Source organism: Pan troglodytes, chromosome 11 (genome assembly GCF_028858775.2).
Source record: "Pan troglodytes isolate AG18354 chromosome 11, NHGRI_mPanTro3-v2.0_pri, whole genome shotgun sequence".
In the NCBI taxonomy this organism is placed as follows: Eukaryota; Metazoa; Chordata; class Mammalia; order Primates; family Hominidae; genus Pan; species Pan troglodytes.
This window is the reverse complement of record NC_072409.2, coordinates 346,520-359,511: the sequence shown is the minus strand read 5'-3', so window position 1 is coordinate 359,511 and position 12,992 is coordinate 346,520. Positions and strand designations below refer to the sequence as shown.

Genomic DNA, 12,992 nt, shown 5'->3' with positions numbered 1-12,992 from the left:
CCATGTTTCTAAGATGGCTGGCTTCTCTGTGGGTCCTCGTGGCCCAGAGTACTTGGCCATCTTGTCTACCATGGAGATTTTCTTTCCCTGGCACAAGCAGATTACGGAGCTACAGGTACACTTGTGCTGCCCTCTGGGGTCACACCCTGAGGTCTACTGCTGCTGCCTTGCTGATTTGGATCATAGCCCGTCCTTGTGCCCACTGGCCATGGATATCATTCAAAACCAGTCCTGCTCCCACAGTTGCAGCATCCCGCCTGAGAGCCAGTCCCTCGAGTTGAATCCTCAGCCACCCTGCCCCTGCCAGTGGAAGTGGCAGACCTAGGCAGAGGTGTCCTCAGTACGGGTTGGGCCACTGTCCCTGGAAGGAAGAGTGAGGCCCACCCCTCCACTGACACCTCATTCCCACCTAACGGTAGCCCTGGAGAGTCGGGATGCTCTGCCAGGCCCTCACCGCCTCTGCGCCTGCATGTGCTCCTGCTGCTGCTGTCTCATTCGACATCTGTGTTCTCTTTATTTGATGACTGAATCTGACAACACGAACGTGTCTCTGAGCCTGAGCTGCTTGCATATTTCAAAATGCTGCAGTGGCAGGAAGCTGCTCTCAGGCTGTGTGTGGGCACCTGACCTCTAGGTAGACAGAGGGCAGAAAGCCTCCTGGGTCCACAAGCACCCCCATCTGTGCACGGACACCTCCCCAGAGCCTGCTTCCCTGAAAGGGATGTGCCAGTACAGTAATTCAAGTGCCCTGGGGCCACGTGGAGGCTTTACTGCCAGGTAATCTGTGGAGTCCCAGGTTTATCCATTTATCATTGTGCTTGATTTTGAGCCCCTTGGATGAGGGAGCTACACTAGACAGCCTGGGTTCTCTAGAGCAGAGGCCTGTTTGACCGTGAATTGCAGAGGTGGCTTCCGTGGTGTAAGCAGCAGAACACCTGTACCTTCCATAACTTGTCTGCACACGCCTGGAGCAGCCTCAGAGGAAGTGTTTGCCCCTCTGCCAGGTCCCAGCGAGGGTCCCAGGCAAGCAAGGGCTTTGCTGACTGAGCCAGGGAGGAAAGGGCATAGCTGTGAAGCCTGGGCGGGGGTCCCTTCCGGGGTGCTGGGTGGAGAAGCAGTCATGCCCAGCACGTGGTCAGCTTGACCGTGTCCTGCAAGAGGTGGTCACTGCTGGAGGCCCAGCCACAGGTGATCTCCCAGCTCACCTGGCAGCAGAGAGATGCCTGGGAGAACTTTTCTCTCTGTTGCTCACGGTTGGGGGTGGGGAGGGGCCTTAGAGCCAAGGAGGTTTTCTCTGATTTGCTGCATGAGAAGTGATTTGCAAGGACAAGCTTTACTTCTGGAAGATTTTCTGGTGGCCGATTGCTGCTTAGACTGTGAAGCAGAGACCTTTTATTTTAATCTTTTTAACCACTTTTCTTTGGGGCCACAGGGATGTGGGAAGAGGTTGTAGGGTGGCAGCAGCTTGCCTGCGCTTTCAGGGCTTCTGAAGGTCAGAGAACAATTCCTCTTCTCTGCAGAACAATTTCATCAACCTCAGCTTCCTCCGCCTCTTCCGAGCTGCGCGGCTGATCAAGCTGCTCCGCCAGGGCTACACCATCCGCATCCTGCTGTGGACCTTTGTCCAGTCCTTCAAGGTGGGCCAGGCGGGGGACCTCCATGCTTTCTGTCGCCTTCCTCCGTCTTGCTTCCCCTGCCCCCACCACAGTGGCCCCTCCTTTGGGAGGCTGGGAGAGGGTATGGCATGCAGGTTTCGTGGTTGTATGCATTGTCCTGTTGTCATTTATAAAGACGTTTTAAGTCATCTGTAGGTTCCCTTGGTCATGCTCACAAGAACCCTGAGGTGGGTTTCATGACTCCGAGTTAGAGATAAAGAAACTGGGGCATCACTTGGTGGAGGGGCTTGGTGGCCAGTGGGATGGAGCTGGAGTAGGCTGAGGTCTGTGTGACCTCAAAGGCCCAGCCACCATAGCTAGAGGCCTGGGCGTGGTGGCTGGGAGGTGCCTGTAGCTGACCGGCCCCTGTCTCCGCAGGCCCTGCCCTACGTGTGTCTGCTCATTGCCATGCTGTTCTTCATCTACGCCATCATCGGCATGCAGGTGGGTGCTCCCCTTTGGGACAGAGCGCGGTTCCGGCCTCCCGTGCCCTGGAGCAGAGGGGCACTGATCATGATTGTCAAATCATCGTCATAATCAGTTGAGCCTTAGTAAACATTCTCTGTGAGCCAGATCCTGCTTTGAGCACTTGCTGAACTTACGTAATCCTCTTTTCTTACTCTTTTTTTTTTTTTTTTGTGACAGAGTCTGGCTTTGTCACCCCGGCTGGAGTGCAATGGTGTGATCTTGGCTCACTGCAACCTCTGCCTGCTAGGTTCAAGCGATTCTCCTGCCTCAGCCTCCCAAGTAGCTGGGATTATAGATGTGTGCCACCACGCCCGGCTAATTTTTGTATTTTTAGTAGAGACAGGGTTTCACCATGTTGGCCAGGCTGATATTGAACTCCTGACCTCAAGTGATCCACCTGCCTTGGCCTCCCAAAGTGCTGGGATTACAGGTGTGAGCCACCGCGCCCGGCCTAAACTTACGTAACCCTCAGAAAGACTGTTTTGCGGAGGAGGACATGGAGGCACCACAAGATTGGGCTGCTTGCCCAGGGCCATCCTGGTGTGGGGCAGCTCTGGCCCTCGGCCCATTGCCGCCTCTCCAGGTGGATGCACCGTGGTGTTCTTGAGGGCTGCATGGGCTCCCGCCCAGTGATGGTAGGGTGTCGGGGCACAGGTCAGAATGGGTGCTGGCTGTGTGGTAGAGGCGCATCGGAGCACAGCTGTGTTTGCCGAGTGGCTTGCACAGCAGCGGTCGGTTATCCTGTTAGTCTGGCAGCCGCGCTGAAGGACAGGCCTGACCCGCGGCAGGGGGTTACATGCTACTGGGGAAAACTGCCTGAGAATGTGAGCAGGAGCGCATCGGATCCTTGCGCTGGGCAAACTTGGCTTGCATAATTTAGATTTTCTTTATTTTAGAAAGAACACATTGTCAGCTATTTGGGAAAAAGCATTTAAAAAAACATAAAGCAGTGTCCCAGTTATAAATCTTTGGCATCTGACCACTTTTCCAACAGCAGGGATGGAAGAGGGACCCGAGTGTTAATTTGTTATCGAAGGTGCTGGTGTTTCAAAGGTTCACGGAAAACTGATTTCTAAACTCTATTTCAGGGATTGAAGAGTTCTCTTGCTTTAAAATTTGCAGAGATCTGATGCTGTTTAAATAAATACATCTTTTTTTCCTGCTTTGGTCTGTGGATGTACAAGAGCACATACATTACTGATCTTTGTGGATGTGTCATAGTTCATAAATTTGCAGCCAGATTCCAGATTTTGGGCTGAGTACAATTACTGACCCATTTGCATTTCTTACTGTGGAAAAGTCAGTTAAAATGGATAAAAAGCCCGTTGTACTGTTGCATATGTTTTAAGAAGACATTTTCCCATGATCTGTCAGACCTGTTACCAACATAATGCCTGCTTTGGAGTCGCTGATGATCCGACTTGAAAACACTTCCTGTGTTACGTGTGGCAGAGGCCTCACAAACTTAGCTCGGGGCCGTTCTTGTGAGTGTTTCGGACTTGCATCTGTGGACAGGTTCAGAGCTGGAGCCGGCACATGTGTAGCTACGGAGAGGGCGTCTATACTGGGAATGCACACTGGCCTCTCCCGGGTGGGAGTTCTCTGGTGTGGGGCAGTCGCCCATCTCATGTGGGGTCCTTGTATGGCTCGCACACCCTCTCTGGCTCGGTCCACCTGGCGCGGCTCCTGCAGACCCAGCAGTGTCCGTGCCATTGCTCTTCTCCATTGCAGGTGTTTGGGAATATTGCCCTGGATGATGACACCAGCATCAACCGCCACAACAACTTCCGGACGTTTTTGCAAGCCCTGATGCTGCTGTTCAGGTGTGTTGTTCGGTCAGCCCAGGCCAATGTCTGCTCTTCCATCAGGGGCTGCTTTACTCAGGATGAAGAAGGCTGGGTGTCAACCGTAGAGACCACCCATTTCTAATTCCCCGACCCCACTGGCTTCCCCTCAGCAGGCCTTTCTGGTTCTTCCCCTCTCTCTGCTCCTCTTTTCCAAAGGCTCTTGATATCTGCCCCAGTCTCAGAACAGGCTGAAGGGAAGCCCTGAGGGAGGTCATCCTGGGAGCCCTGGGCCAGGCCGGCCTCTGCTGCCTCGTCTGTGCTCCCTGGCGACAGCTTGGGAGCCTCCGGTGAGGCTCCAGGCAGAGGTCTGGGAGGACAGAGGTGCCTAGCAGGGGCTCTCTTGAAGTGCGGGCCTCCAGCTTTCCACCTGCGCCCTTGTTGATTACAGGGATTGGTGGGATCGAGGGCAGTAGGGCAACAGGGGGAACTGACCAGCAGAGTTTGTAGCTACTCAGTGGCCCAAGGAACCCAACTGACCAGAACTGCTGATCTGAACACACCTTTATTTTCCACCATCTCTCATGGGAGCTGCCGTTCCCTGGGCTCCTGGATCCAGCCAAGCCAAGTAACAGGCAGAACCTGGAGGGGCCAAGAGGCCATGGCACAAGCTTCGGGGCCTTCCGAGATCTCCTGGTGGAGATGTGCCAGGAGAGGCCTCAGCATCAGCTGCTGTTCCTGGGCGCGGAACAGGAGCTATGGGCCATCCTGGTTTGAGAGTGAACTTGGGAGCAGAAGGGAGGTGGGTGAACATGTTTTCCTGCCTCCTGAGTCTCCCACCGTTTATCACTCACGAGCCTAGGACAGGAGGAAGGAGCTCTTTTAGGGATTTACCATTTCAGTTCATGTATGCAAATGCACTGGGCTGCTGCACAGCCAGCCCTGGGGGATGCTCAACACAGCCCACCCTGCCTGCAGATGCGCGCTGGGGCGAGCTCAGACCCAGACCTGCTTTGCTGAGCTGCCTGGAGAGACCTCTTAGACTCTTGCTTCTTTGCATAACATAAGCAAGCACCCTTAGGCTGACACTGTCCCCAAATGATGTTGTTTGTCTGGGCTTTAGCTGCCGCGTTAGTTTTATTTCATCATTTATTACTATTCTGCCTCATGCCGCGGAAGACTTAAGGCAAACCTATGAAGTCAGCCTTAGTTTTGAGGCCTTTGGTCTCACAGCTTTCTGTTTCTCCCTGAACTTCGTGTTCCCTGGGAACACCCTTATCAGTCAGGCCCAGCACAGGTTGAAGCAGCAGCCCTGCAGGAACCCCCCTGCCTCCGGCTGTCATCAGTGAGGAGTGGGCCCAGCTTATGCCCGGGGCTGGGCACACAGACACACGGAGGTGGGGACCCAGGCCTCTGACCCACTTGTACCCTGCAAGCCCCTGGTGCTGGCTGTGTCCAGGAACAGACTCCGTGCAGGAGCATCCAGGGTGGCTGCTCAGGGCAGGGTGCTCTTGAGGTGTTCAAGGACCAGCAGAGGCCAGGGTGCTTGGAGTGGACTGAGCTGGAACCGAGATGGGGGTGAAGTCAGGGAAAGAGTGGGCAGCAGGTCCCACAGCGCTATGGGCAGTCATGTGGATTTTGGCATTTCTGATGAGCGAGGCAAGTCATCGGAGGGTTTTGAGAGGAGGAAGAATGTGATCTGGCCTGTGCTTAGTGGACCTGCTTCCTGCTGTGTAGGGCAGAGTGAGAAGATAGGCTCAGAAGCTTCCGTAGCACAGGGCAGGTCACCTGCTTCCTGCTGTGTAGGGCAGAGTGAGAAGATAGGCTCAGAAGCTTCCGTAGCACAGGGCAGGTCACCTGCTTCCTGCTGTGTAGGGCAGAGTGAGAAGATAGGCTCAGAAGCTTCCGTAGCACAGGGCAGGTCACCTGCTTCCTGCTGTGTAGGGCAGAGTGAGAAGATAGGCTCAGAAGCTTCCATGGCACAGGGCAGGCCACCTGCTTCCTGCTGTGTGGGGCAAAGTGAGAAGATAGGCTCAGAAGCTTCCATAGCACACGGCAGGTCACCTGCTTCCTGCTGTGTAGGGCAGAGTGAGAAGTTAGGCTCAGAAGCTTCCGTAGCACAGGGCAGGTCACCTGCTTCCTGCTGTGCGGGGCAGAGTGAGAAGATAGGCTCAGAAGCTTCCGTAGCACAGGGCAGGTCACCTGCTTCCTGCTGTGCGGGGCAGAGTGAGAAGATAGGCTCAGAAGCTTCCGTAGCACAGGGCAGGTCACCTGCTTCCTGCTGTGCGGGGCAGAGTGAGAAGATAGGCTCAGAAGCTTCCACAGCACAGGGCAGGCCACCTGCTTCCTGCTGTGTAGGGCAGAGTGAGAAGATAGGCTCAGAAGCTTCCACAGCACAGGGCAGGCCACCTGCTTCCTGCTGTGCGGGGCAGAGTGAGAAGATAGGCTCAGAAGCTTCCGTAGCACAGGGCAGGTCACCTGCTTCCTGCTGTGTAGGGCAGGGTGAGAAGATAGGCTCAGAAACTTCCGTAGCACAGGGCAGGTCACCTGCTTCCTGCTGTGTAGGGCAGAGTGAGAAGATAGGCTCAGAAGCTTCCATAGCACAGGGCAGGTCACCTGCTTCCTGCTGTGTAGGGCAGGGTGAGAAGATAGGCTCAGAAACTTCCATAGCACAGGGCAGGTCACCTGCTTCCTGCTGTGTAGGGCAGAGTGAGAAGATAGGCTCAGAAGCTTCCGTAGCACAGGGCAGGTCACCTGCTTCCTGCTGTGCGGGGCAGAGTGAGAAGATAGGCTCAGAAGCTTCCGTAGCACAGGGCAGGTCACCTGCTTCCTGCTGTGCAGGGCAGAGTGAGAAGATAGGCTCAGAAGCTTCCGTAGCACAGGGCAGGTCACCTGCTTCCTGCTGTGTAGGGCAGAGTGAGAAGATAGGCTCAGAAGCTTCCGTAGCACAGGGCAGGTCACCTGCTTCCTGCTGTGTAGGGCAGGGTGAGAAGATAGGCTCAGAAGCTTCCGTAGCACAGGGCAGGTCACCTGCTTCCTGCTGTGTAGGGCAGGGTGAGAAGATAGGCTCAGAAACTTCCATAGCACAGGGCAGGTCACCTGCTTCCTGCTGTGTAGGGCAGAGTGAGAAGATAGGCTCAGAAGCTTCCATGGCACAGGGCAGGTCACTTGCTTCCTGCTGTGTAGGGCAGAGTGAGAAGATAGGCTCAGAAGCTTCCACGGCACAGGGCAGGTCACCTGCTTCCTGCTGTTTAGGGCAGAGTGAGAAGATAGGCTCAGAAGCTTCCACAGCACAGGGCAGGTCACCTGCTTCCTGCTGTGTAGGGCAGAGTGAGAAGATAGGCTCAGAAGCTTCCATAGCACAGGGCAGGTCACCTGCTTCCTGCTGTGTAGGGCAGGGTGAGAAGATAGGCTCAGAAACTTCCATAGCACAGGGCAGGTCACCTGCTTCCTGCTGTGTAGGGCAGAGTGAGAAGATAGGCTCAGAAGCTTCCACAGCACAGGGCAGGTCACCTGCTTCCTGCTGTGTAGGGCAGAGTGAGAAGATAGGCTCAGAAGCTTCCGTAGCACAGGGCAGGTCACCTGCTTCCTGCTGTGTAGGGCAGAGTGAGAAGATAGGCTCAGAAGCTTCCGTAGCACAGGGCAGGTCACCTGCTTCCTGCTGTGTAGGGCAGAGTGAGAAGATAGGCTCAGAAGCTTCCATGGCACAGGGCAGGTCACCTGCTTCCTGCTGTGTAGGGCAGAGTGAGAAGATAGGCTCAGAAGCTTCCGTAGCACAGGGCAGGTCACCTGCTTCCTGCTGTGTAGGGCAAAGTGAGAAGATAGGCTCAGAAGCTTCCACAGCACAGGGCAGGTCACCTGCTTCCTGCTGTGTAGGGCAGAGTGAGAAGATAGGCTCAGAAGCTTCCATAACACAGGGCAGGCCATGGTCGCTTGGCCTAGGACAGTGAGGAGTGGTGAGAGCCTGGCTGTGTTTTGAAGGCAGATGATCTGATGAACAGGATATGGAGAGAGAGAGGAGGCAAAGAAAACGCCCACATTTTTGGTTGGAGCAGCTGGAAGGAGAGTCACCATTTCTGGAAACGAAGACCAAGATGGCATGTGTCTGGGAGGAGGTCAGGAGTACAACTGGGGCCTGTGGTGTCCACAAAGAAGTGCTCGCCCTGGCGCTGGCCCCTGGTGCCGTAGATAATTTTTAGTAAGCAGTGGTTTCCCAATTAATGATCAGTTTGGAAATCTAGTGCCAGAAGTTTCCTTTGAAGAAACAGCATCTGTGACCCAGGCCTGGCACATGTGTGAGCTGTCTGTGGGAAGGAGCCCAAAGGAGTGGGCACGCTCGGTAGCCCCACAGGGCTCGGGCTCCCTCAAGGGCCTCTGTGGGCCTCACAACTCTGCCCTTCTTCTCAGGAGCGCCACGGGGGAGGCCTGGCACGAGATCATGCTGTCCTGCCTGAGCAACCAGGCCTGTGATGAGCAGGCCAATGCCACCGAGTGTGGAAGTGACTTTGCCTACTTCTACTTCGTCTCCTTCATCTTCCTGTGCTCCTTTCTGGTGAGTCCTGGGCACTGTGCCCCTCCCAGTGCCACGTCTTGTCTCGGTACAGCTCAGGCTTCCCCCACGTCTCCTGCTGATCCCTGACTCTGATCCAGGCCATGTCATAAGCTGAGTCCATGCTGATGGCCCTTGTTTCCCCAGAGATGGCGACTTCGTTAGCCAGAGAAAGGGCCGAGATGGTAACGGGCTCCTGTGGGCCCTTCCTTGACATCCGTGGAAAAGGGTTACATTTCCAGGGGCAACTGTTCCTTAACTTCCAGCTTCTAGAAGGTCATCCACTGTGGTGATGGGATGTGAAGGAACAGCATCCCAGCCAGTGTACGGGGAAAGCAGCTGGACTGGGTGGGGAGGTCGGCAGGGCTGGCCCCAGAGGTGTGGATTTTATTTCACATCCATGGAAGCCTCTGGGGGCCTCACAGGATCTGCTTGACGTTTTACAGCTTGGCTCTGGCTTCTGTGTGAGTAGTGAGGACGTGGCTGCAGAGCGAGTGAGGAGACGACTGGGGGCAACAGTGGCCTGGAGAAAGGAGAGGCAAGGGAGTGAGGTGGGATTGGGCTGCATTTTAAAAGTAGAGCTGGCACGATTGATGATGAGAGATGGGCATGCGAAGAGGAAAAAGCAGGCTGCATCCTGGGGTTTTCTGGGGCCACAGGGTGAGCAGTTCTTCTGAGATGGGAGTACTGGGGAGCTGAGATTAGGTCAGGGTTGGAGGCAGCAGAGATGCCCAGCGACCTCTGGGCTGGATAGAAATGAGTTGTCGTTAGTGTTCGGTGTGTTTGTGGGGCTGCATGCTATTTGCTGGATCCCTGTTAATGCGAAGCTTAGTGCAGTGACCTGCGTCCAAAGCAGCGCCTGAGTGCCTGTTAGACATACAGATTCCCAGGCCACTCCCGAGACTGCATCAGGGTGTCTTGGAGATGGATCCAGGAATCTGAGTTTTAACAAGCTCTCAAGGTGACTCTGTGTGTGTTGAACTTTGGTGAGCACTGACGTAGGGGAAGAACAGTGTTCAGAAGAAGGCTGAAGACTCTACCCCAAGGGCATTGAGGAGGCAGAAAGGAGCACTAGATCCAGAAACTGAGGTGGATTAGTCCAGGAGGCAGGTGGAGAACCAGGAGTGGGCGGAGAGAGGAAGTAACCAGCCATGCACCATATTGACGGAAGGTGATGCAAGATGATGACCAAGAATTGTTAACTGGGCCGGGCATGGTGGCTCACACCTGTAATCCCAGCACTTTGGGAAGCCCAGGCGGACAGATCACCTAAGGCCAGGAGCTCAAGACCAGCCTGGCCAACATGGTGAAACCCCATCTCTACTAAAAATACAAAAATTAGCCAGACGTGGTGGCAGGTACCTGTAATCCCAGCCACCTGGGGAGCTGAGGCAAGAGAATCGCTTGAACCTGGGAGGTGGAGGCTGCAGTGAGCCGAGATCGTGCCATTGTACTCCAGCCTGGGCAACAGAGCCAGACTCCGTCTCAAAAAAAAAAAAAAAAAAAGAGGGAGGCTGAGACAGGAGACTCGCTAGAACCCGGGAGGTGGAGGTTGCAGTGAGCCAAAATTCCGCCACTATACTCCAGCCTGGGCAACAGAGCAAGACTCTGTCTCAAAAAAAAAAAAAAATGGTTTATTGGATGTGGAAAGGCAGAGGCCGTTAGCGCCCTTGGCACATTGTTCCTCCATCAGCGTAGTGGGAGTGAAGGCCTTGTTGCCGCAAGTTTGAGAGCCGGTAAGAGGAGAGGAGCACAGCCGGGACAGAGATGCTCTTGACAGTGAGCAGCACTGAGGAAACACCTCAAGCCTGTGGCCCTGACTCCAAGGAGGAACAGCTGGCATGGTTGTGCTTTTCTCTAGCCACATTCACTCCTCAGTACAAGGGTAGAAAAGTGGATTATCCAGATTCGGGATTTCCCAGACAAGTGCAAGGAGGGAGAGAAGGGTGTGTATAAGAGTGTGGTTATTGTGCTGGACGTGGGATCAAAGCTGGGGACAGAGGAGGGTGAGGGGCAATGCCACTGGGTTGGAGGTTCTCGTGAGGACACGTTTTGGGATGCAGGTATTTGAAAAAGGGAGCCGGAAAAGTAGGCGATGTGAGCAGAGTGGGATGTGTGAGGTGGAGACTCGGGAGGCAGTGAGTGATGCCATCGGTAAACATCATTGCCGTCATTACATTATCATTGCAAGATCATTACATTAACATTAGCATGATCACTGTTGATAAGCATGTTTAGTGTGATTTGTAGAACAAGGAGATGAGCTGATGGGTGAGAAGGTTCAGGAATGGAGAGGGCAGGCAGCGGTCGTCCCATCTCTGTGGATCTTAAAAGCAACAAGAATGATAACAAGAATAGAAGTGGAGACAAAAACAGCAAGCCAGGTCCTAAGTTTTTCATGAAGGAAGGGGAAACTTAATAGATGATGTGAGCCCCAGAGAACAGGTTTTTAAAGAAGAGACCAGAGGGGACATCCATCCTCTTAGATGTTTGAGCCAGAGCAAGAACAAGTGGAGAGCACTCAGGGGAGATGGAGATATAAGGACGTGTGCTGATGGCGGACCGTGAGCTTTGCAGGGTGCAGTAGGAGGTTGAGGTGGTTGGGAATGATGTGCACTTGAGACAGGTGAGCTTACACTTAGATAGAGAAATACAGAAGAACCTACAAAACTGTGTTTCACTACTTGCTAGAAACCAAGGGAAGGATTTCCATGTTTGAGTCATCTCCTGATCCCTCCAAAGACCCCTTGTGGGCAGCAGGGAGGGTGGGCTTTTTGGAGAATCACTTTCCTGAGGCATTGGTCTCTATACTGTTCAAAGACATCTGGTGCTGTAAGAACCAGCACACCTGTGGGCACAAAGCCAAACCTACTAGCCTGACCTTACCATGCACCTGGCTGCAGAGATGGGGTTCCGCAGAAAGCCACATTCATGATACCACACCACGTACAGGGCCAGCACTCACTAGACATGTCCAGGATGAGTCGAGGAATCCTTGGGTTTAGCTATCACTCCTGTGCAGAGAAGAGGGTATTTCGTGGCCACTGTCCTTTGTTCTTGTCCCCATGGACCTCAGTCATGGTTCTCGGCTAACCCTGGTGTCTCCTTACTGAAACTGTAATCCTAATCCTTCTGGCACTTCCCTCACAGATTGGACATGCTGGGCAACTCATGCTTTGAAACACTTGGATGTGGTTTGGTCTGATAGAGAAGTGACATGGAAAAAATGGGACTGTGAATTTGGGATGGGTGGCAGGACTTGGTTAGGTTGGGATTTGGTTCCATTAATTGGAATAGAGAGTGCTGATGGAAGAATAGGGAATGAGGTTGTTCATGACAGCCTGCTGATAATCACTGAGTCAGGCACTATGCAGGGTCTTATGAATACATTAAGTATTTTAGTCTCTGTGACAGTCCTGAGATTGGTATTATTATTATTACAGTGAAGAAATGGAGGTCTAGAGATGTTAAATATCTTAGCCCGAGTTTAGAACCTAAGCTTTTGAAATGGACAAATTCCTAGAAAGACACAAATTATCATAACTGACTGAATTAAGTAGAAAATATGAATAGACCTGTAACGAGTAAGAAGATTGAATCAGTAATCAAAAACTTCACAATAAAGAGAAGCCCAAAACCATATAATGGCAAAGGGACACTCTTTGCTGGGAAAACGGGACATCCACATACAAAAGAGTGGAGTTGGACTCCTACCTTATACCATATACAAAAATTAACATAAAATTAAATAACTAAATGTAAGAGCTATAACTATAAAGCTCTTAGAAGAAAACATAGTGGGTAAATCTTTATGACGTTTTACTTAGTAACAGAGTCTTAGATTTGACACCAGAATCACAATAAAAGAAAAAACAAATTTGTCTACTCAAAATTAAAAACTTTTTAGAATCAAAGGACACTATCAACAGAATGAAAAGGCAACTCAAGGAATTGGAGAAAATATTTGTAAATTACATTTCTGATAAAGGGTTAATATCAGAATTGTTGAAAGAAAATCTTTAGCCAAATTAAATTTAACAGAGTTTAATTGAGCAAAGAATGATTCGCAAGTTGTGCAGCCTCCTGAGTCTGAGTAGGCTCAGAGACTCCAACACAGCCACATGGCAGAAGAGGATTTACGGACAGAAAAAGGAATATGGTGTACAGAAAATGGAAGTGAGGTACAGAAACAGTTGATTGGTTACAGCTTAGCGTTTGCCTTATTTGAACACAGAACAGTTAGCTCCCTTTGATTGGCCAAAACTTGATGATTGGCGTGATAATAGGTTACAAAGTCTGTTTACACTTCCATTTAGGTTATAGTTCACTAGGTACAGAGAAGCCTCTAGGCTGAACTTAAAATATATAAGGAGGCAGCTTTAGGCTAAACTTGATTTAACAAAATGTATAAAGAACTTCTACAACTCAACAACAAAAATAAAACAACCCAATTAAGAAATGAGAGGTAACGTCAGCAAGATGGCTGACCTTCCACCTAGTGCTTGTCCTTCTCAAAAAGACAGAACAATGAACAAA

At 52.2% G+C, this 12,992-nt stretch overlaps 1 protein-coding gene across 12 annotated transcripts in view; it reads left to right on the top strand.

The window, feature by feature from the left end:
- The window catches only part of CACNA1B (calcium voltage-gated channel subunit alpha1 B), a 248,727-nt gene that overhangs the window by 193,265 nt on the left and 42,470 nt on the right, over positions 1-12,992 (top strand). For 11 of the 12 annotated variants that reach the window (XR_010148796.1, XM_063788039.1, XM_063788036.1 and 8 more), the window contains 4 exons: positions 1,521-1,637; positions 2,034-2,099; positions 3,855-3,946; positions 8,315-8,459. Coding sequence is in view for 11 of the 12 variants with exons in the window: in XM_063788039.1 (XP_063644109.1) it covers positions 1,521-1,637; positions 2,034-2,099; positions 3,855-3,946; positions 8,315-8,459 (420 nt within the window). In the remaining variant the exon portion in view is untranslated. The remainder of the gene's footprint in view (positions 1-1,520; positions 1,638-2,033; positions 2,100-3,854; positions 3,947-8,314; positions 8,460-12,992) is intronic. The other variant, XM_063788041.1, reaches the window with a different exon arrangement.